The sequence below is a fragment of the Aquarana catesbeiana genome, linkage group LG03 (genome assembly GCF_042186555.1).
Source record: "Aquarana catesbeiana isolate 2022-GZ linkage group LG03, ASM4218655v1, whole genome shotgun sequence".
Lineage (NCBI taxonomy): Eukaryota > Metazoa > Chordata > Amphibia > Anura > Ranidae > Aquarana > Aquarana catesbeiana.
Window position 1 is genome coordinate 470,876,665 of NC_133326.1, and position 24,809 is coordinate 470,901,473.

At 36.3% G+C, this 24,809-nt stretch overlaps 1 protein-coding gene and 1 long non-coding RNA gene across 8 annotated transcripts in view; one reads left to right on the forward strand and one right to left on the reverse strand.

The window, feature by feature from the left end:
* Window positions 1-3,660, reverse strand: part of LOC141132485 (uncharacterized) — a 53,309-nt gene extending 49,649 nt beyond the window's left edge. Inside the window, exons 1-2 of the long non-coding RNA XR_012242912.1 lie at window positions 2,696-3,660; window positions 2,180-2,353 (exon numbers count right to left, since the gene is read on the reverse strand). This is a non-coding gene — a long non-coding RNA (uncharacterized lncRNA). The remainder of the gene's footprint in view (window positions 1-2,179; window positions 2,354-2,695) is intronic.
* Window positions 1-24,809, forward strand: part of LOC141132482 (protocadherin alpha-C2-like) — a 441,772-nt gene that overhangs the window by 46,182 nt on the left and 370,781 nt on the right. Inside the window, exon 1 of one of the 7 annotated variants that reach the window (XM_073620898.1) lies at window positions 3,107-5,292. The exons of 4 other annotated variants lie outside the window; for them this stretch is intronic. In XM_073620898.1, the coding sequence (XP_073476999.1) occupies window positions 3,118-5,292 (2,175 nt within the window). In that variant the 5' untranslated portion in view covers window positions 3,107-3,117. Of the gene's footprint in view, window positions 1-3,106; window positions 5,293-21,042; window positions 23,560-24,809 lie in introns of those variants that run through there. 2 more of the 7 variants (XM_073620896.1, XM_073620888.1) reach the window with 2 other exon arrangements.

Genomic DNA, 24,809 nt, shown 5'->3' on the forward strand with positions numbered 1-24,809 from the left:
CCTTTGGAGCATTGATATGCCCTTTTGAAACATTTATTTACTGTATCCCCTCCTGAGGAGACAACTTTGTAAATTTCAAGCCTCAGATTTAAAATCTCATTAGTGAAATAAAATTTTATATGTATATATTGGCTGAAAGGAAGGAGGGGTGAAAATTAACTGCAATGAAAATGTTGTTGCTTGCTGTAGACTTTCTGAAAAGTTAGGTACAGTAAGAAAGGTAATTGATGAGCTATTGTACAACATTGTAAATTAAAAGTGTTTGTTAACCCAACCCCCCCCCCGATACTGTTCCTTTTAGGCATGTTATACAGCACAATGCTTGTGTTTTGTCATTTGGTCCTGGATGATCCTGCCTGGCTATACCCTCCCCCCTACAAATAGACAATGTTAATCATGGCTGCTAAGCCCCTGGCCTTTTTACACTATTTCGTCAGCTGCAGCTCTCCTGTCTGCAGCTCTCCCTGTGTCTGTGTCCTCCCCCCTCCCCTCCTTGCTCGTACCCACGCCCGCCCACCCCGCTCCTGCTCCTCCCTATCTGCTATAAAATAATCTTATCTCCTCTGTACCTTAATAATATGTGTCCCTGTGTCTGTTTAATGTGAACAATCCGCCGATCTGTACCTTGTATGTGCGTGGCTCCAGGTGCTCAGCTGATTGTCGGCTCTCTGTCTCTTCTCTCCCCCTCCTCCCCGCTGACGTCAGTGGGACGGCTTGGCCCCACCCACTGCAGCTGTGAGTCGGAGAGAGAAGGAGGAGAGGAATCAGCTGTGCACCCGAAGCGCAGCCTATATCAGTACAGATCAGCTGATTTTTTACAGAACAAAGACACAGGGACACATCTTATTAAGGTATAGAGGGGATAAGATGATTTTATAGATGAGGGTTAACAACCAATTTAAGATTAAATTGATTATTCTTGAGGTGGTCAAATAATTCTTGCAATAGGACCGCTGGGTCCTATTTTGTGCCTTAGAATGCCATGTTTAAGCATTTGGTTAATCTTTCAGTGTTATAAGATAACTTCTACGTTCTGCTGAATATGCTAGTTCCTTTGCTACCATATTGATCCAATGTGTTCAGTGTTTCCTGGGCAGTTACCCTGAATAAATGAAACAGATGAGCAGTTATGACTTCCAGGTTACTTATTTGAAAAATATTGAAAAAAAATACTTTTAAATAGAGTCAGTGGGGTGCTTAGAAATAGCAGCCTGCATTTTTCTGTAAAAGCTTACTTTAAGAGCAATATTCTTTTTTTTTTGTGTCTGATTGGTCAGTCATTAGACTATAATATATTGCTAGGTTGCTGCATGTATTAAGAAAGTAAGGCAAATCAGGAAAATTATAGTCTTTTTAGTTAATTAAAATGCCTTTTTGAGTATAATTGATGTAAAATAAATAGGGCTGTTTAACCTAGTTTTGTAGGTCGAAGGCCTATAACTGGTGGAGGAGAAGTAAAGAAAAAATGGCACTATTAGTTTTATAAAACACAACTTGTAGCACATACTGTGAAGTAATAGATCTATTCTATGAATAAGATTTGGAATGTATTAAAGTTGATTTATACTTTTGAAATGGGATAAGTGGTCTTGTGTTTGGCTAAGCACAGAGATATAAGGCTTCACAATGTGTTGGATTGATAATTGAAATAGAAAGGTAGTTTAGATTTTAGACCAAAATATAGACTGAAATGCAACCTCTTACTGCAATGTGGGGCTCTTCAATATCATAGATAAGGGCATTAAAATGCATATATAAACTGTGTTTGAATTGCATAGTATGATATAAAATATTATTTTTGTTATCAATATTTACAGTAATTTCAACCAGTCAGGAAACAAAGAAGTGTTCAAAAAATAAAATGTATGGGAACCTTAACAATGAACATTTCTTATTTGCTCCCTTTTGGTTTGTTAAATATATCATTGCAAGCGTTTTCCTAATCTGTTCGATAAATGCACAGCCTGTTGACCATCACAAATTCAGAACTGTCCTGTATGCTGTGTTATGTCAAGGATTGTAAATAGCCATCACATTTTTTAATCTTGGATTACAGTTGTGTTTCTCTGGTTAATTTTTATTCAAGAAAGGTTTTTATGTTACATTCATAAACTTGTGACTGTGATTCATTTCAAACATAAAAATTACAAACCTTAGCAAATATGTTTACACTACTCACTTCTTCTGTATTTTTAGTAAACAGAGTCTGTTCATCAGCCAATGGGTCCCACTCACAGGTCATGCCAGCTCAAATGCGTGTTTGTTCTGAAAATACACTACTACTTCTGCTAGGGGCTCAGTAAGCTTGGCTTTCTTTAAACAGTGTACCAGGGTCCAACTATTCACAATAAACCTGTTTAAAAAAATAAAATAAAAATAATATCTATAACATGCTTGGAATTTGATGACTGATGTTTTTGTATCTTTCTGTTCATGCTTTATTGTTTTATTAAAAAAAAAAGGTGAACAATATATTTACACAAAGCTTAACAGTATACTGCACTGAAAAGTAATTAAGAAACGTTGTAAAGCATCATTTCTTTTAAATTTTTTTATGATCTTTTAAATTTATGAAATAAAATAATAGCAAAACACCGGAAATGTTTGTATATATATATATATATATATATATATATATATAGCATGCATTTTCAAAGCATATAGTATGCATTTTATTTAAAATAAATGTACTCACAACTTAGTTGATCAGACAAGATGCAACGTGAATATCAGGCACTAGATGTCACTCTGCACCAACTTATAGGAGGAGGGGAGGACTAAATACGTTTTCCTGTTGATGATACTGAATATTTTACTGCATCGACATCGGCCATGCTGGATTTTTTTTTTCTCTGCTGTGGATCTTCAGTAATTGTTCATACCATCTTTACTAAAAAAAATTACAACATTCAGCCTCTGTTATTTTAAGAAATGTCCAGCACAAACTTGGATTCTCAATTGATAAACAGGATTATCCATTTATTGTTGCTTCAAATGTCTTGGGATGTGGTTCTGTGTCAGCTGCATTATAGCATCCCAGAAGAATCCAAACACGGCACCTTTGTTGGAAGAATTGCTCAAGATCTGGGACTGGATTTAGGTGAGATTAATTCAAGAATGTTACGTGTTGTCTCTAGAGATGAGAAGGAATATTTCCAGGTGAATCTGCAGAATGGAATTCTTTTTGTTAAAGAGATAATAGACAGAGAGCTGCTGTGTCCAGGCATACAGTTGTGCATTATTCCTCTGCAGGTTATAGTGGATAAACCTGTACAGATGTATCTCGTAGATATAGAGATAGAGGACATAAATGACAATAGACCAGCTTTCTCATCCTCTGTGAGTAACCTTGTAATTTCTGAAGTAATGCCTGCAGGGGCTCGTTTCCATGTAGAGGGAGCAGCTGATCCAGATCTTGGGACAAATGCTGTTACAAATTATGAGCTCAGTGCTAGTGATTATTTTGCACTAGATTTTCAGAAATATATGAATCAGATCAGATCATTAGAACTTGTATTAAAAAAATCTCTAGATAGAGAAAAGCAGGCTGTTCACAATATTACCCTTACAGCTTATGATGGTGGCAAGCCAAGGTTAAGTGGTACATCTCAAATCATTATCACAGTGGAAGATTTTAATGATAATTCTCCAACATTCAGTCATCCATTTTATCAAGCCAGTGTGGTTGAAAATGCTCCAAAAGGATCATTAGTACTAAAAGTAAATGCCACAGATTTAGACCAAGGCAAAAATGGTGAAATTTTATATTTATTTAGCAAAACAACAAAGGAAGATGTCAGCAAAATATTTAGCTTAGACAAGCATACAGGGGAAATAAAAGTGACTGGATTAGTAGATTTTGAACAAGCACAGATGTATGAAATACAAATTGATGCTGTAGATAATGGGGATGTTCAATTAGTTGGACACTGTAAAGTTCTAGTGACTATTTTAGATGTCAATGACAATCCTCCTGAGATGACAGTAACTTCACTTGCTGTATCTGTTCCTGAGGACTCTCCTCAAGGAACAACTGTTGCCATCATAAGTGTACATGACCAGGATTCAGGATTAAATGGAAAAGTTAGCTGTAATATCATTGATTCTTCACCCTTCAAAATACATCCAGCATTCAAGAGAGATTTTTCTTTAATTGTAAATGGGAAGTTGGATCGAGAAATGACATCTCAGTATGAAGTTGTAATAGTAGCAAGAGATGAGGGAACACCACCACTGTCAGTTTCAAGGACTTTTAAAATTGATATTAGTGATATGAATGACAATGCCCCAATATTTCCTAAAAATGTTGATACAATCTTTATTAAAGAAAACAATGCACCAGGGTCCCATGTGTATACAGCATCAGCATCTGACCCAGATGTGGGGCAGAATTCCTTCATCACATATTCTATTGGTGACAGCACTGTAGATAGGATCCCCATATCTTCCTATATCTCTATCAATCCAGAGAATGGAAAAGTTTTTGTTTTAGTTTCATTTGACCATGAACAGGTGACTTATTTTCAGTGTCAAATAAAAGTGACTGATGCTGGTCTGCCACCACTTAATTCAAACCTCACTCTGAATATTTTTATTGAGGATATCAATGACAATGCTCCAACTTTCTTGCCACATTTTCCTGCCTTGGCAATAAGAACTCCAAAAACAATTCATCCTGGAAACTTAGTCACTAAAGTGAGAGCAATAGATATTGATTCAGGATACAATGCTCTGTTATCATATCATTTAAAGGATCTCTCAGGAAAAACTCCATTTATTATAACTCAGCAAACAGGAGAAATTGGATTAAAACGGGCATTTACAGATTCAGATAATGAAGAATATAGACTAATGGTGGTAGCACGAGACCATGGAGAGCCAATCATGACAGCAGTAACAGAAATTGTCATCTCCTTGGTGGAATCTGGAGAGGAAATTCTTTATGATAATCAGGAATCCAAAGGAATTACTGAAGAATTTATTGATGCAAATATCTACTTGGTGGTTGCCATCTGTGTAATATCAAGCATATTTCTCATTACACTAATTGCCTTTACTATTTTAAGATGGCAAAAATGCAGAGATGAAGTCAATGACCTGAAGGAAAATTCAAAGATTTGTTCGAACACTGGAGGTAGTTGGATGTACTCTCAACAAACTCAGTACAGAGTATGTTCAAACTTACTACAACAAAAGAGTGACCTAATAGTTTTCACTCCAAATAGCTCTCAAATGTCAAATAATGAAGAACATGCAAACCAACCAGGGGACTTGCTAAATGCACCATATCAGGTAAGTTTTAATAAACATATTTCTCTCTTTACAGTTTACACAACAAAATCACGATTTACTCTTTATTTTTGTTAATATGAAACATCAAATACACACTCAATAAAATTAACTACAGAAGATAGTAACAATGAACTGTAACTTGGGTGCCCTATATATTTTTTAAAAATATAATGCAGAGACCTAGTGTGCTAGGGTGCCATATAAAAGGAGTACGCACTGCAAAAAACACTTTTGGTTCATCACTGCTCATAGAGGAGCTAGCAGAGCTTAAATACCTCAAATCGCAATGCAAATACCTATGCAGGTGATTGCAATCTACTAATTTAGTCATAGATACCCATTAGATCCCATGAGATTGTTGTTGGAGATGATTTTTTCTACTCTTTTAAGATTTTTTTAAGGGTTGAATTTGTTATATGTTTGTTTATTGCAGTTAACAAAAAAGTATTTAATTTGACCAGAAATGTTGCCTAGCAGTATCAAAGAAGACAGTGATATGACAAAGCTAAGTTATAATGATTGGTGCATTTAAAAGTGTACATGCATTACTGTTTGTAATTATAACAATTTAATATTTATTTTATTTTTGAAGAAGTTGCTGTGTTTTAATGAAAATGAATGAAAAAAAAAAAATTCTCCTAGGAAAACTGTCCTGATGATGCCATCAGTGCAATCTCATGATTATAATAAGGAACGGTTGGGATATGCTCCTGTTGCTGCAAAACTACTGGCTACTGTTGATAGTGCAAACTACTGGTAATTAGGAATTATATGCAGATACATCTGATTGCTTTACAAAATATTAAACAATGAGAATAGTGTACAATATAATGTGTAAAAAAAATTAAAAAGTGGTTACTAAAATTATACTTTTTTACTTTTATGTCTATTTGTCAGTTTTTAATAAAATATAAACTGTATTTTAGTAACAGTGTAGCAAATGTCCTTAAACATGTTTAGGTACGAAAGTTAGTCATAGAATTATTGTCAAGTTAACTAGTGCATTCTGGTGCTAGTATATTTGATCTGGGCAACTTGGGTTACCTCTGGTTATGAAGAGGTTCAGTTATATTTTGTATTGTATATTTGTAGTTGAACACTTTTCCTAGGAAGCAGTAAAGGTTGCAGCTAAATAAATTACTTATATGTACACATTTGGACAGAATATCAGATCATTGAATTGGGGTGATTCTCTAAGCTAAGTAAATTGTTTCTTTGCAAAGCGTATTTTCATTTAAGGAGAAAGGAGTAAAATTGTGCTGACTTCAATCATCAATTCATCTTCGAGCAAAAATCCTGTTTTGTTTTAATTTTACTTACAAATGATTGGTTATTTTATGCAAAGTAAATTTTAACTTTTCATTTCATCTCATTCACTTTGCAAATTGAAAATTCACCTTCAAAGTGAGCATGCTCTACTCTTTAAGTAAATCAGGGGCATTAACCTAGTTATTAATTACTCACAGGGCCTGATTTAATAATGGATATGCATATACAGAGCCGCAATCATGCACAAATAACCAAATTGTATCCTTGAAGTATTTACTATTTATGCCACTATGCATGTGGCATGCATAGACTACAATGACTTCAGTTTGTGAGGGATGTTACAAGGAGGCAGAAAAACAAGGTAAGAAATTCTGTCATGGAAAATAGGTTAAAGGTCCAATCTAAAGGTCCTTATTCTCCATATTCTTGGAGAATAAGGCTATCACTTTAAATACCCAGTTATGTGAAAAGAAAATGATTAAACAGGAATTTGTTTTTTATATGATTGAGTAATTAAAGTGAATATTTAATTATTTTAAGTTAAGATTCTTCTCAACTCCATAAGTAAATCAGCCTCATTAAGCTTGCTTATTGAATTATCTAGAAATATGCTGATAAATCATTATCTGGAAATTAAAAACACATGCATCAGGAAGGTTAACCTGTAGTGAATATTTTGTAAATGACAATTTACTGCTTTATAAATATGCCCCTTTGTAATTTACACACTGGGAGGTTTGGTTAATGCCTTTGGTTGTTCTTTACCACTTTTTACAATTTTTTCAATTTAACTAATAACTGGATTTATTAGTGTCCTCCCGATCAAGCTATATAGAAGCCTGAAAAGTACAATATTGTATTCATACATTCTACTGAAACACGTTTTAGGTTCTTGGTGAACCCTAGGGCCTGGAAAATATATATATATATATATATATATATATATATATATATATATATATATATATCCTCTTTCATATCCAAATGGTTTTCATGATCAGAAGTAGAGGAGTCCCTGGGGGAAAAAAAAAACAAATTAGGAATCAGGGAATCAGGAAATTAGTTGCATTGTATATACGGTATATTTATTATCAAACAAAAACTTTTTGTCATAATATCAGAACGTGATGACTACTGTTGTATATGCCTTTAACCTTTGAGTCCTGATATTCAATTATACTTTTTTTTTTTACTTTTTATAGAAAAAATGTGTTTAACATACAGTATAAACAGTTAAGTCAAGATGCTTCTATGGCACTCATGTTGAACAGCATTATGAGTTTACTTACAATGGAGGACAGTAATAATTTCTTTAAGACGGTCTTTCTAAATGAAAGTCAGCATGAAGCCACACAGAGTACAACAAAGGGGCAATGTATAACTCATGTTGCACAGGATGTCTTCAAGGGGCATCTGAGTCCAGGGTCTGATGTCCCTTAAAAAATGAAAAAAATGCAGCACTATGAACATAAAGTGAATATATAACAATGTGTCAAGTCCATAGGTTTTAACCCTGGTGGTGAATCATGTGATGAATAGATCATGAAATCTTATTCAAAAAGAAGTGAGATAATGATTGTCCACTTATGTCAACACACTAAGAAAAACTGAAGTGGATGATGGAGGTCCTAGGAGGACTGGCAGGGATGGTATAAGTCCGTAGATGAAAGGCAATGTCAATGGTACTTAACATCAATGAGTAGAAAAGGATGGGTACTCTTACCAGATAAGGTGGACTCCCCTGTCTATGACATGGAGTCAGTAAAGCAGTAAGCCCAACCCGGGCTATTGAGGGATGTCCGGAAAGCTGGAACTGGCAGGATGCACTACAACCAACGAACCTCCAAAGATCATCAGGATGGGTCATCAAGGCAGGAATTCCAAAACCGTGTATCACAGATGGCCACAAGTTTGCAATCTCTCTCATCAAGGTGATATGTAAGAGAAAAATCAAAGCTTCCGCATGGTGCAGGTAAAAAACTGGATTTTTATTGCTCACCCTGCTCTTCTCCAATGATCAGATTTGTCTTGACATTGCCCACCCGCACAGCCATTTACTTGGAAGATCAGCGTGCTGCTGTTTGTCCTCAACCAGCTCTCTGAGCTCCTTATGCAGCAGGTGACCATATACATAACAATCTGACCAAAAGACTCTTCACAGAATCGTACCATGTGATCGCATCCTAGTAGTGCTTATTGTTCTGAAAATCCCACAGCTGCTGTTCTGTTTCCGATTTCTTAAAAGGGAATTTGCTATTAGGCTAAATTGGATGTCCCTTGAAGACATCCTTTGTGATGAAATGTGTAGGGCAGAGCTAGCTAAGACATCCTCACACCCACTCATACTGGAGCAGAATGGCTTCTATATATATCTGTGTTTGACTTTTAATATGTGAGTACCCTCCTTTTAATTAATAAATGTACCATTTTATGGGTTACACTATAGAGTGTTTTCTTTTTTCCCTACATGTTTAATATTATTGAGTGCATTCTAACTGGATAACTGGATGGGAGAGATCGGTCTTTGTAGACAGGGCTGTAAATATTGGGTAAACAGCTTGGGATTTGAAGGTGGCAGAGCACTGGATACATTCACTTTGGAGAAGGCACTTGATTGGTTTTATCTTGGACTCTGTATGGATTCACATTTTCAATACTTTATATATGAGGACTTTTTTATTTTAGCACTTATGCATTCAGCAGTCTTTTATATATTTGTGATGATGCACTTTGATTGTTTTTTTATATTTGTATCTTAATATCAAGTAAGTGCAGCTGTTTTAAATTATTATTATTTCTAGTGATTGATGCACACTAACCACATGTTTACATCTACAAATTATGCAATATTCATATGTTTCCCATATACAGTATCTCACTCCTCACATTTTTGTAAAAATTTTATTATATCTTTTCATGTGACAACACTGAAGAAATGACAATTTGCTACAATGTAAAGTAGTGAGTGTACAGCTTGTATAACAGTGTAAATTTTCTGTCTCCTCAAAATAACTCAAAACACAGCCATTAATGTCCAAACCACTGGCAAGAAAAGTGAGTACACCCCTAAGTGCAAATGTCCAAATGGGCCAAATTAGCCATTTTCCCTCCCCGGTGTCATGTGACTTGTTGGTGTTACAAGGTTTCAGGTGTGATTGGGCAGCAGGTGTGTTAAATTTGGTGTTATCGCTCTCACTCTCTCATACTGGTCACTGGAAGTTCAACATAGCACCTCATGGCAAAGAACTCTCTGTGGATCTGAAAAAAAAGAATTGTTGCTCTATATAAAGATGGCCTAGGCTATAAGAAGATTGCCCAGACCCTGAAACTGAGCTGCAGCACGGTGGCCAAGATCATACAGTGGTTTAACAGGACAGGTTCCACTCAGAACAGGCCTCGCCATGCCTACGGTCAAGCATGGTGGTGGAAGTGTCATGGTCTGGGGCTGCATGAGTGCTGCCGGCACTGGGGAGCCCTAGTTCATTGAGGGAACCATGAATGCCAACATGTACTGTGACATACGGAAGCAGAGCATGATCCCCTCCCTTCAGAAACTGGGCCGCAGTGCAGTATTCCAACATGATAACAACTCCAAACACACCTCCAAGATGACCACTGCCTTGCCAAAGAAGTTGAGGTAAAGGTGATGGCCAAGCATGTCTCCAGACCTAAACCCTATTGAGCACCTGTGGGGCATCCTCAAACAGAAGATGGAGGAGCACAAGGCCTCTAACATCCACCAGCTCCGTGATGTCGTCATGGAAGAGGAGTGGAAGAGGACTCCAGTGGCAACCTGTGAAGCTCTGGTGAACTCCATGCCCAAGAGGGTTAAGGCAGTGATGGAAAATAATGGTGGCCACACAAAATATTGACACTTTGGGCCCAATGTGGACATTTTCACTTGGAGGTGTACTCACTTTTTGTAGCCAGCGGTTTCAACATTAATGGCTGTGTGTTATTTTGAGGGGACAGCAATTGTACACTCAATACTTTACATTGTAGCAAAGTGTCATTTTTTCAGTGTTGTCACATGAAAAGATATCATAATATATTTACAAAAATGTGAGGGGTGTACTCACTTTTGTGAGATACTGTAATACTGTATATGGGAGACACACAAAGCATCTTAACGGAAGCAATGAAACTAATAAATAAGTTTGAGAAATATTCAGGATTAAAAATCAGTTGGCAGAAATCTGTTTTAATTCCACTTAGACATGATGTACAGAGGAATGCTAGGCAATTTCCCTTGTTGAAGATAGTGGATTCATTTAAATATTTAGGTATTCAAATTACGTTGGATCCCGAGGAAGCGCTGACAAAATTAAATGCCAGTTGAGAATATGGTCAAAGCTACCACTTCCTGTGGCAGGAAGAATGCATTTAATTAAGACAGTAGTGCTACCCAAATGTTTATATGTATTCTCACATTCAGTAGTTATACAGTGGGGACAGTCTGAGGTCCTGAGCACTCTGGAGAAGGTTTTCATCCAGGATATCCCTGCACTTGGCCGCATTCATCTTTCCCTCGATTGCAACCAGTTGTCCTGTCCCTGCAGCTGAAAAACACCCTCTCAGCATGATGATGCCACCACCATGCTTCATTGTTGGGACTGTATTGGACAGGTGATGAGCAGTGCCTGGTTTTCTCCACACATACCGCTTAGAATTAAGGCCAAAAAGTTCTATCTTGGTCTCATCAGAACAGAGAATCTTATTTCTCACCATCTTGGAGTCCTTCAGGTGTTTTTTAGCAAACTCCATGCGGGCTTTCATGTGTCTGGCACTGAGGAGAGCCTTCCGTTGGGCCACTCTGCCATAAAGCTCCGACTGGTGGAGGGCTGCAGTGATAGTCGACTTTCTACAACTTTCTCCCATCTCCCGACTGCATCTCTGGAGCTCAGCCACAGTGATCTTTGGGTTCTTCTTTACCTCTCTCACCAAGGCTTTCCTCCCCCAATAGCACAGTTTGGCTGGATGGCCAGCTCTAAGAAGGGTTCTGGTCATCCCAAACATCTTCCATTTAAGGATTATGGAGGGAGGCCACTGTGCTCTTAGGAACCTTAAGTGCAGCAGAAGTTTTTTTGTAACCTTGGCCAGATCTGTGTCTAGCCACAATTCTGTCTCTGAGCTCTTCAGGCAGTTCCTTTGACCTCATGATTCTCTGACATGCACTGTGAGCTGTAAGGTCTTATATAGACAGGTGTGTGGCTTTCCTAATCAAGTCCAATCAGTATAATCAAACACAGCTGGACTCAAATGAAGGTGTAGAACCATCTCAAGGATGATCAGAAGAAATGGACAGCACCTGAGTTAAATATATGAGTGTCACAGCAAAGGGTCAGAATATTTAGGACCATGTGATATTTCAGTTTTTCTTTTTTAATAAATCTGCAAAAATGTCAACAATTCTGTGTTTTTCTGTCAATATGGGGTGCTTTGTGTACATTAATGTGGAAACAAAATGAACTTAAATGATTTTAGCAAATGGCTGCAATATAACAAAGAGTGAAAAATTTAAGGGGGGCTGAATACTTTCCGTCCCCACTGTACCAAAATCCATTTTTTAAAAAGTTAAACTCACAATTTATAACATTTATATGGGCTAATGTAAAATAACAACATTACAACGATCGAAAACTGAAGCAGGGGTGGCACTTCCAGATATATATTTACCTGGTAGGGCAGTTAAAACAGTTACAGACATGAATAAGACAGGAAAGAGCAGGGGGAGTGGCAAAGTACCTATTGGAAATACTCCAGGTAGAGGATTTAGTGGTAGGATTGGAGACACAAACAGCGAGGTTACCTAAAATTAAGATCCCCATGTTTACAATGGCACGAGTGGTGTGGAAAGAAGCTAAGGAAATAGTAGGGTTTAGGGATATTCCCCAGGAAATTCCCATCTGGAATAATCCAGCATTCGAACAGCTGAGAGGAAATCCAGACGGAAACTTCTGGAAACAGAAAGGTGTGATTGTATTAGAGCAGTTGTATGAACATGGAACTATGCGAACATTTGAATACCTGATATAACACATAAACATTTTATAAATGTGTAAAATTAAGACATGATTTGCAGGCATAATTTGGCAAGCAGAATCTTAAGATATCAAAATACCACCTTATAGGAATTCTGAAGTCACAGGGGCCGAAGGGACTGATATCAATATTGTACTAATTTCTATTACAAGTTAAAATAGGTAGATAACCATCGAAAGTAAGAGACAAATGGCAGGTTTTGATCCCAGAAATGACAGATAAGAAATGGGAGGAGATATGCTCCTTGCATTTTTCTGGTATCGCCAATAGATATATATACTACTACATATATACTGCACTTGATATATCTTAGCCCTATTAGACTATATAGAATGGTTAGAAGGTCAACATCAGAATGTTTGCGATGTCATTATGATGTCATCAAGATGAAGCGGATTTCTGCCATTTGATTTGGTCTTGTAGGGAGGTAATGGGATATTGGAGTCGAGTAATAAAAAAAATCTGAAATGATTAAAAAAATGGTGCCTTGTACCTCTTAAGTATGTTTGTTGGGGTGTTGAGCGATGAAGAATGGTCAGGACATGTAAGGATATTTTTGCAAAAAACACTTTTTCAGGCTCGAAAACATATTGCTAAGAGATGGATGCAAGTTCTAACTCCTTCTATCAGAGAATGGATAAATGCAATTAACCATATCATAGAATATGAAAAAGTTATGTATGAAAGTAATGGAAACCTACAGAAATACCAGAAAATTTGGAGTAAATGGTGTAGTATGGAAGGGACTAGTGAGAGATAGAGTAGAATGATTAATGTAGAAATATGTAAATGTAATTTTTATTACTATGTATGTTTTTGATATGCAATAAAGAGTATGAAAAAAAAAAGATGACCATCCTTCCCAAAGCCCTATACTATTTTTGCACCCTACCCATAAATATGCCATCCTTTCACTTATGTTTACTATAGATATGGAGCCTCTCTTTTATCTGGGTGTAGAGATGACCTCATGTACCTTGCTCTACTCTTTTTGTGCATAGACTGCAGGGAGCTCTGGGGGTTCCCCAATATAGGAAACATATAAAATCACCCAAATTTCAGAACTCTCTTTATTACACGCTAACTCGGATGTTTCCCTTTTTGGAGCTACCAAATTTTGATATTATCCTAATCACAGCCTTTCTCTGGCTTCCACCCAAAGCTGCTCCTTTAATACAAATATTTCAAAAGTAATATATAAGATTTGCTTTCAGTGGTATTGGGTACCAGCTCACATATCTCATGCTATCATGAATTACAATAGTTGCTTTAGAGGATGTGGCCAACATATGAATGTAATACAAAGTGGGTAGTCCTGCCTAAAGTTGACCTCATTTTGGTCCAGAACATTAGGACTCCTTCAAACTCTGTTCCAAATTATTCTCCTTAAAGATGTAAGGATTTAAATGTTGATCTAAAAATGTATGCGAAAATCCTAGCTAACAGATTCCTGCCTCTTTTACCACACCTTGTTTCTTTGGATCAAGTGGGTTTTGTTCCCGGTAGAGAAGCGAGAGATAATACTCTGAAAGCACTCAATATTCATAAATGGTTGACCTCAAGGAAGCAGTGTGGTTTCTTTCTCTCCTTGGACGCAGAGAAGGCATTCGACAGGGTTGCATGGGATTATCTAACAGAAGTCCTTAAACAGATAGGCGTGCGAGATCGCATGTTACAATTCATACTTGCACTTTACTCAAGGCCTACGGCTAGGGTTAGAGTTAACGGACACCTGTTGGATGCCTTCTCTGTGTCCAATGGGACACATCAAGGTTGTCCTCTTTCCCCACTAATTTTTATCCTAACGTTAGAACCTTGTCTTCAACGTTTGAGAGACAATCAAGATATCAAAGGTATATCCATAGATAATTCCACCTACAAGCTAGCAGCATTTGCTGATGATATACTACTATTCCTACGAGATCCTCACCTTTCACTTCCCAATCTCCTTAAAGATCTATCTCTTTTTGAAAACCTAACTAATCTTAAAATTAATTTCAATAAATCTGAAGCACTTAATGTATCTTTACCACATGAGACTAAAACCTTATGCCAGGCAAATTTTCCTTTCAAATGGAGCGCAAATTCCATTAAATATCTTGGAATACATATACCGACCAATCTTTCAGATCGTTATAGCAAAAACTATGTACCAATTTTACAAAATATCCAGAAGGATCTTGAGACTTGGTCCTCTGGTTTATTTTCGTGGTTTGGTAGATCCTCTATTATTAAAATGAACATCTTACCAAAAATTCTTTATTTGCTCCAAATGATTCCAATAAAATTACCACAGTCATTTTTCACATCCTTCCGTAAAGCTTGTTCTAAATTTATCTGGAGTGGAAAAAGAGCTACATTAAGCTGTGACAGATTATCCTTACCTAAATTGAAAGGTGGATTAGGATTGCCGGACATTCGAAAATACTATTTGGCATGTCAATTGGCCAGAGTAGTAGATTGGAATGTACATACTACCACCAAAGCTTGGATTTCTATTGAACAGGCCTTCTCAAATTTTCCACTCCGAAATATAGCCTGGATACCTACTAGACATATTCCTAAACAATGTAAACAACATCCACTAATTAGCAACACGTTGCATGTTCCTTTACATAGCAAACTTTCACACACGTTTAGAGAAAGACGTGATTATAAACCCTTATAAAGAAAACCCGTCATTTTGAAGAATTTCCAAGCATGATTCCCTAATACTTGGAAATATACCATTGGGTGATATTTAGATAGGACAAAAAAAAAAAACATATCCTTAAGAGACATACCTTTACCAACACTTTATGATATGACTTTACTACACAGGTCATACTCCGATTTCGAGAGAAAATTAACCTTATATGTTTTTTGCACTATCACTAATCACAAACATACTAATGTAGTAGAACCACTCTAAATGTATTACAGATTAGATCTGATTTTCATGTGGAAGGCCAAGCTTTCAATATAATTTATTATGCCATGTCTTTATGGTTATTATCTATTGTTCTCTATTTTATCTTACTATTCTTATCTAATATCTTATTTTTATTTATTTCTTTTTTACTTTTTTTGATTCTGCATACTAGCTGTTGCCTCATACATTTGCTATCCATGCATTGTAACTTGATGTAATTTTACTTAAAAAGCTTGTATTCTATTATATATCCTTTAATAAACTTTTTCTTGGAAAAAAAAAAAAGATGTAAGGATGGCCCTTCTATACAATGTGATTCTGGGCGTTTTTTCATACCAACAAGGAATTAGCCACATAGGAGGAGATTAAGGGGGGGTATGATCAACATGTATAAATACATACTTGGTCCATATAGTGAATGTGTTGTTGAGTTACTCTTTATGTCTGGAGGAAAAGAGATTTAATCTCCAAAAACAGAAAGGTTTCTTTACAGTAAGAGTTGTAAAAATGTAGAATGCACTCCATCAAGAGCTGGTTTTGGCCAGCTCAGCAGGTTGCTTTAAAATTCTGGATGATTTCCTAAATGTAAATAATATAACTTAATACTAGCATTTAAAGGTAAAGTTGATCCAGGGAATATCATGGTTAACTATGTAACCATTTCTTGCTGCTAATCACATAATAGCCAAAGCTTGGAAGAAGCCCATAGTCTGCTTCCAGGAAATCAAACTGTGCATGAACACACGTAGGCTAATGAGAAATTATCTAGTATCCTTATTTATTTGCAGTCCAAATTTCTCAAAATATGAGAATTTTATTATTTATTTATTTACTTACGCACTTCCATCTTTGAACCCTTGAAGCCTTCATTAATTCTAGCCTACTCTTATGCCCCTGAACGCAAGCTTGAGGGGGGATGCATGTCTACATATCCCTGCTGTAACCAACTCCTCTTCTGATTTCCCTCCCCTATCCTGCCTCTGCCTCTCTGTTCCCCTCCCACAAATCTAGAGCCCCATTTATTTCATTAGTTATACCACACTCCCCTTATGCCCTTATGATCTTCTTTCAAGACTTATAGACCTATACAATGGCCAAGACCAGGGGTCTTCAAACTATGGCCCTCCAGTTGTTCAGGAACTACAATTCCCATCATGTCTAGTCATGTCTGTGAATGTCAGAGTTTTACAATGCCTCATGGGATGTGTAGTTCCACAACAGCTGGAGGGCTGTAGTTTGAAGATCCCTGGCCTAGACCATGGGCCCCCATGCATAGGCCCATGTAAGGGCCTGTATGTCATGTACTTATTTAGGCCCTGAAAGCTTAATTTATATTTTTACAATTATGTATCTTCACCATTTTTCACTCTTATCAGATGTTTTTGCCCCTGTGCAGACATACTAGTTGATACTCTCCTCTGTAAAACAGATACAAATGATTGAAACAGAATTGTGAAGGCTTGAGTCAGAAACATCTTACCAACAGGAGATACATGTATATTGATTTATTATTGCCAGAACTCAGACATAGCATTGTGTTTATTTTTTGTATCTAATAAAAATACATTGTTACTGCATTTTTATGCACGGAATTAAGTTAAAAACATACGCTGATAATTGTCTTACATTATTCTGCTAACATTTGGATGCGGACAGTAAAATAGTAGCACATGTCAGCTAGAGATGGAAAAAGATATGTCAAATAAAACTGTTTTTATATTGCAAAATATAAAATAAACATTCCCAACATGACTAAAAACCATAAATTGAAAATGTTTACTCAACAAACTACATTTAGAAAGGAAATGGAAAACAATATATTGAATTAAGTAAACATAAATATTTTAGTGACACTAACAATTATTTTTGTGAATCTCTTGGCCTTTGTTATTATATCACAAATCAAAAGATAAAGATGTATACCTAAATAATGTAAACACAGTCATCAAACATAAACAACATATATTTTTTAGTCTTTTAACCTTTAAAAATGTTTTGCTCAGGAAAATATGTGCAATAATAAAGTTAAGTTTTTTATTTATCCAACAAAAACCTACATTATCAAGGCAGATTGGTCCAGTTTTTGTCTCTTGTCTCAAATGTCTTTGGATTTGGTCTTGTGTCAGTTGCATTATATCTTCCCAGAGGAATCCAATCTCAGTAGATTTCCAGAATGTTGCATGTTGTGTCTAAAGATGAGAAATATTACCAGGTGAATCTGCAGAATGGAATTCTGTTAATGAGACAATAGGCAGCGAGATGCTATTTCCATTAAGACTGAGCAATTTATCGAGATCTTGGAACAGATGGTGTTACAAATTATGAGCTCAGTGTTAGTGATTATTTTGCACTAGATTTCCAAAATACATGAATCAGATCAGATCATTAGAACTGCATTTTGAACAGGCACAAATGTATGAAATACAGATAGATGCTGTTAATAAAGCAAATATCCAATTAGTTGGACTTTGTAAGGCTCTGGTGACTGTTGTAGATGTCAATGACAATCTCCTCTGAGATGGCAGTAACTTCACTTGGTGTGCCTGTTCCTGTAGACTCTCCACAAGGAACAACTTGTTGCCATCATGAGTGTTCATGATAAAGATTTAAATTTAAATGGAAGGGTTAGCTATAACATTGATTCTGGACCCTTCAAAATCCATCCAGCTTTCAAAGAAGATTTTTCCTTTATTGTTTTGAGAAGTTAAGAATCAAGAAATAAAATCTCAGTATGAAGTTGTAATAATAGGGAGAGAGGTTGAAACCCCACCACTGTCAGTTTCAAAACTCTGAAAAATTACAATAGTGATGTCAATTGCAATGCCCCATTCTCATGTATAAACAGCATTAGCATCTGACCTAGATATTGCGCAGACTTCCTTCATCACATATTCTATTAGTGACAGCACTGTTGATTGTTGATGGGATCTCCATATCTTCATATATCTTAAAGTCCATAGAATGGAAAGTGTTTTCTTTTATTTCTTTTTACCATTAACAAGTGATTTATTACCAGTGTCATATAAAAGCAACTGATGTTAGTTTATCTCCACTTAGCTCAAATCTTACACTGAATAATTTCACGAAAGATATGAATGACAATGCCATTGCTTTTTTTATGCCACTTTTTCCTGCCTTGACAATAAAAAAACAAAGAAAATTCAGCCTGGACACTTAGGGGTTGATTTACTAAAATTGGACAGTGCAACATCTGATGCAGCTCTGCATAGAAACCAATCAGCTTCCAGTTTTTTTTTTTTGTCAAAGCTTAATTGAACAAGCTTGAAGTTAGAAACTGATTGCCTACCACGCACAGCTGTACCAGATTTTGCACTCTCCAATTTTATTAAATCAACCTCTTAGTTACTAAGCCAAAAGCAATATATATTCATTCAAGATACAATGCTCTGTTGTCTTTTTATTTTAAGAATCTCTCAGGAAAAACTAATTTTGTTAAATCTCAGGAGAGATTGGATTAAAGAATATAGATTTTTGGTGGTGGTTCAATACCATGAAGAACCAATAACCAAAATTGTCACCTCCTTGGTGGAATTCAAAGAGAAAATGATGTATGACAATTGCAAACTGATAGATAATTACAAGATCTGCTCAAACATTGTGGGTAGTTGGGTATATTCTCAACAAACTTGGCACACTATGTGTATTGAGGATAAAAAGAAGAAAACATATTCCTGACTTAGAGTGGCGACTGTGGATCTATCAATATTTATAGTGGAGTACATGACATTGCCACTCTAGGACATGGAATATGTTTTTCTCAGGATTACAAGGTGAAAATAAAAGAAAAAAATGCCTGAAAAAAAAAGAAAATTATTGCAGCCACCACATCTAAGGACTGGAAAAGCTGCAATATAGTAAAGTTTTCTGGGGGTTTAGATACGCTATAAGTGAATATATAATATTTTTTCACTGGCTAAAAAGTGCCATGTCAATTTTTTGCCAATGCATTGCATTTAGTGTTGCTCAGAAGTGTAAGGCCCCCATTGTGGTGACGTTTCAATATCACAAATTATATCTTTTAGATTTTCTACCCTAAAATATGATATATCACTTTTTAGGACAGTGTGGGTTTCATTTGGTAACACCTTTGGATACATATATTTTATTTCCTTAGTATCTATTAAGAATAAAAAATCAAAAAATTGACAAAACTTCATTTTTATGTAATTTTGCCAGTTTTGCAATGTTAACATAATTTACTTTAAAATATAATCAACATAGTCTGCTAATGAAAATGATATCAGATTAGTGTGAAATGTAGCAGAATAGTAAACCTCAAAGTAAACATATGTGTTTTACTTTAGAAGAACTTTGTTCCTTTTAGGTGCTACCTTGCAATGTGCACAGCCCAAAAAAAAAAGTTTGCCTAAACGGTTAGTGTAACATTGAGATAGCATTAAAGATGGCCATAGACGGTTTGAATCTCGGCTGGTTCTTCAGGGGCCAGCCAAGGTTCGAACCATGTATGGCCAGCCTGAATGTACACAAGTTGATTGATCAATCAATTTGGATATAACCATCCTGTCGGATTTTAAATGTGATTATTGCAAACGGCTATAAACCTTTAGCAGTAATCACTGTGTTCCCGGTGGTAACAGCTCCCCCCCACACACAATGGCTCTGCGGTAACGGATTTCCCCATCAACACAGTCAGGAATTGAGCAATTTTCTTTCCTGCAACCTTGGCCATCTTCATTTAGGTTGATGAAGGCACAAATTACCATGACCACCACTATTTTTACAGGTACTTTTACAGCGAACACAAATGTCATCCAGATAACCCAATGTCATGGCTGCAACTTAGGTTTCATTTAGATGGGTGCAGAGACCCATTCTGCATGCAGGTTTCCTTCATTTTTGTTCCTGCATCTGCCACCAGTTGCTTTATATACAATATATATATATATATATATATATATATATATATATATATACACACACACACAGTTATTGGCTGCAGTATGGTGGGCTGTGCAGAGCTATAAGAGTAAATGGATGGGCAGTGACATCATTCAAGATGTGATCGCACACACTGTGTTTACCTTTGCTTTTGCCAACTGCTCTTTTGGAGCACTCTGTGAAAATATCACAAGTCCATTGTTTCAGCCGTTGGACATAATGCTAAAGGATGCCAACTGGACACTAAAGGAGCAGCTGTTCACCAATCTTTTTACCAATAGTGCAATACATGTGCAGAAAGCTAGCCATTGTACATTATCTATATAACAAATCTGAATAAAAACAAGAGATACATTAAATGATTTAAAAGGAAAAAAAATCATATTCAAATTGATAGTCTTGGCATTTCCAAAAAAACATTGCTTAAGAATGTATATGCACCATTAGAAACAATATATTATATTGTATTCTAAACATGTCACATCTTTTTAAAAGACAAGCATGCCAATGAATTAGAAAAAAATGTACAATCTAATTGATCACACAGGATGCAGCTTGAATATTATGCACTAGATGTCGCTCTGCAACAACTTTTAGCAGGAAGCTGAGGACTGAATATGCTTTTCTGTTTCTGATGCTGCATATCGTAGTGCAACAACATCGGCCATGCTGGATTTTTTATTCTCTGCTGTGGATCTTCAGTAAATGTTAATGCCATCCCTACTGGAAAAAATTACAACCTTTTGCTTCAGTGATTATAAGCTATGTCTAGCACCAATCTGCATTATAAAGGAAAAACCAGCTTGGTTCATTTTTTGATGCTCCAAATGTCTTTGGATGTGGTTCTGTGTCAGCTGCATTATAGCATCCCAGAGGAATCCAAACACGGCACCTTTGTTGGAAGAATTGCACAGGATCTGGGACTGGATTTAGGTGAGATTAATTCTAGAATGTTACGTGTTGTCTCTAGAGATGAGAAAGAATATTTCCAGGTGAATCTGCAGAATGGAATTATGTTTGTGAAAGAGACATTAGACAGAGAGCTGTTGTGTCCAGGCATACAGTTGTGTATGATTCCTCTGCAGGTTATAGTGGATAAACCTGTACAGATGTATAGAGTGGCTATAGAGATAGAAGATATAAATGACAATAGACCAGCTTTCCCATCCTCTGTGAGTAACCTTGTAATTTCTGAAGTAATGCCTGCAGGGGCTCGTTTCCATGTAGAGGGAGCAGTTGATTCAGACCTTGGAACAAATGCTGTTACAAATTATGAGCTCAGTGCCAGTGATTATTTTGCACTGGATTTCCAGAAATATATGAATCAGATCAGATCATTAGAACTTGTATTAAAGAAATCTCTAGACAGAGAAAAGCAGTCTGTTCACAATCTCACACTTACAGCTTATGATGGTGGTAAGCCAAGATTGAGTGGTACATCTCAAATCATTATCACAGTGGAGGATTTTAATGATAATGCTCCAACATTTAATCAGCCATTTTATCAAGCTAGTGTGATTGAAAATGCTCCAAAAGGATCATTAGTAATAAAAGTAAATGCCACAGATTTAGACCAGGGGAAAAATGGTGAAATTGTATATGCATTTAGTAAATCAGCAAAGGTAGATATCAGCAAAATTTTTAGTTTAGACAAGCATACAGGGGAAATACGAGTGAATGGAGAAGTGGATTTTGAACAGGCACAGATGTATGAAATACAAATTGATGCTCTGGATAATGGGGATGTTCAGTTGGTTGGACATTGTAAAGTTCTAGTGACTGTTGTAGATGTCAATGACAATCCCCCTGAGATGACAGTAACTTCACTTGCTGTGTCTGTTCCTGAAGACTCTCCACAAGGAACAACTGTTGCCATCATCAGTATTCATGACCAAGATTCAGGATTAAATGGAAAAGTGAATTGTAACATCACTGATTCTTCACCCTTCAAAATACACCCAGCATTCCAAGGAGATTTTTCTTTAATTGTAAATGGGAAGTTTGATCACGAAAAAACATCTAAGTATGAAGTTGTAATCATAGCAAGAGATGAGGGCTTGCCACCACTGTCAGTTTCAAAGACTCTTAAAATTGATATAAGTGATGTGAATGACAATGCCCCGTTATTTCAGAAAACATATGATACAATCTTTATCAAAGAAAACAATCCACCAGGTTCTCATGTATATACTGCATCAGCATCTGATCCAGATATTGGTCAGAATTCCTTCATCACATATTCTATTAGTGACATCACTGTTGATGGGATCCCCATATCTTCCTATGTCTCTATCAATCCAGAAAATGGAAAAGTATTTGCTTTAGTTTCATTTGACCATGAACAAGTGCATTATTTCCAGTGTCACATAAAAGCCACTGATGCTGGTCTACCGCCTCTTGACTCAAATCTTACCCTGAATATTTTTATTGAGGATATCAATGACAATGCTCCTACTTTTATGCCACTTTTTCCTGCTTTGGCAATAAGAACTCCAAAAACATTTCAGCCTGGACACTTAGTTACTAAAATGAGAGCAATAGATATTGATTCCGGATACAATGCTCTGTTGTCTTATTATTTTAAGGATCTCTCAGGAAAAGCCCCATTTCTTATATCTCAGCAAACAGGAGAAATTGGATTAAAGCGGGCATTTACAGATTCAGATAATGAAGAATATAGACTGATAGTGGTGGCACGAGACCATGGAGAGCCAGTCATGACAGCAGTGACAGAAATTGTCATCTCCTTGGTGGAATCTGGAGAGGAAATTCTTTATGTTAATCAGGAATCCAAAGGAATTGCTGAAGAATTTACAGAAGCAAATATCTACTTAGTTGTTGCCATCTGTGTAATATCAAGCATATTTCTCATTACGCTAATTGCCTTTACAGTTTTAAGATGGCAAAAATGCAGAGATGAAGTGAATGACCTGAAAGAAAATTACAAGATCTGTTCAAACACTGGAGGTAGTTGGATGTACTCTCAACAAACTCAGTACAGAGTATGTTCAAACTCATTACAACGAAAGAGTGACTTAATAGTTTTCACTCCAAATAGCTCTCAAATGCCAAATAATGAAGAGCACGCAAACCAACCCGGGGTTCTACTAAATGCATCTTATCAGGTAAGTTTGAATAAATATTTAAACAGCAAAATCACTATTTACTCTTTATTTTTGCTAATATGATGCATCAAATACGCAACCACTGACATTTACTACAGTAACAACTTCACAAAAACGGAAAATTTCAAGATGAAGTCTAGTAGTATCAAACAAGACAGTGATAGTGAGTAAGTTAGGTAACCAAATAATTTTTTGAATAGCTATCACAGAGGCCTTGGTTTCTAAGGAGCAACATAAAAAGAAGTATGTGCTCCAAAAAAAAACACGTTTGGTTCACCACTGCTCATAGAAGAGCTAGCAGAGCTTAAATGTCTCCAGTCATAAGGCAATAATCATTATCATCATAATCATAATGTAGAAGATTGCCAAACTCTAAGTTAGTCACAGGTATCCAATAGGTCCCAAAGGATTATCGTTGAAGATTTTTTTCCTTCTTTTTAAGGTTTCTTAAGGGTTGAGTTTGTTATATGTTTGTTTAATACAGTCAACAAATCTTACATTAAAGCAGAACTTACATGTGACAAATCTAACTAATATTTGGTGCATTTTAAAGTAAACATGCATATGTGTTTGTGATTATAAACATGTAATTTATCCTATTTTTGAAGAGGTTGCAGTGGGTTTTAGTAAAAAATAAATCCAAACCTATCAAAATAATTTAATTCACAATTATGTAGTATGACATTCTAGATATAATTCATTTCTGGCATACTAGATCTGTACTATTAATTACATACACCCTGGCTCAATCAATCCTTTCCATTAAACAATGGAACACTTAATGCCCCGTACACACGGTCGGATTTTGTGATAGGACCTTGTTGTCGGAAATTCCGACCGTGTGTAGGCTCCATCACACATTTTCCATCGGATTTTCCGACACACAAAGTTTGAGAGCAGGCTATAAAATTTTCCGACAACAAAATCCGTTGTCGGAATTTCCGATCGTGTGTACACAAATCCGATGCACAAAGTGCCACGCATGCTCAGAATAAATAAAGAGATGAAAGCTATTGGCTACTGCCCCGTTTATAGTCCCGACGTACGTGTTTTACGTCACCGCATTCAGAATGATCGGATTTTCCGACACCTTTGTGTGACAGTGTGTATGCAGGACAAGTTTGAGCCAACATCCGTCGGAAAAAATCCTAGGATTTTGTTGTCGGAATGTCCGATCAATGTCCGACCGTGTGTACGGGGCATTACAGTGGACATTCTGTATCTTCTCTTTTGCCTAGTAAAACTAGCCT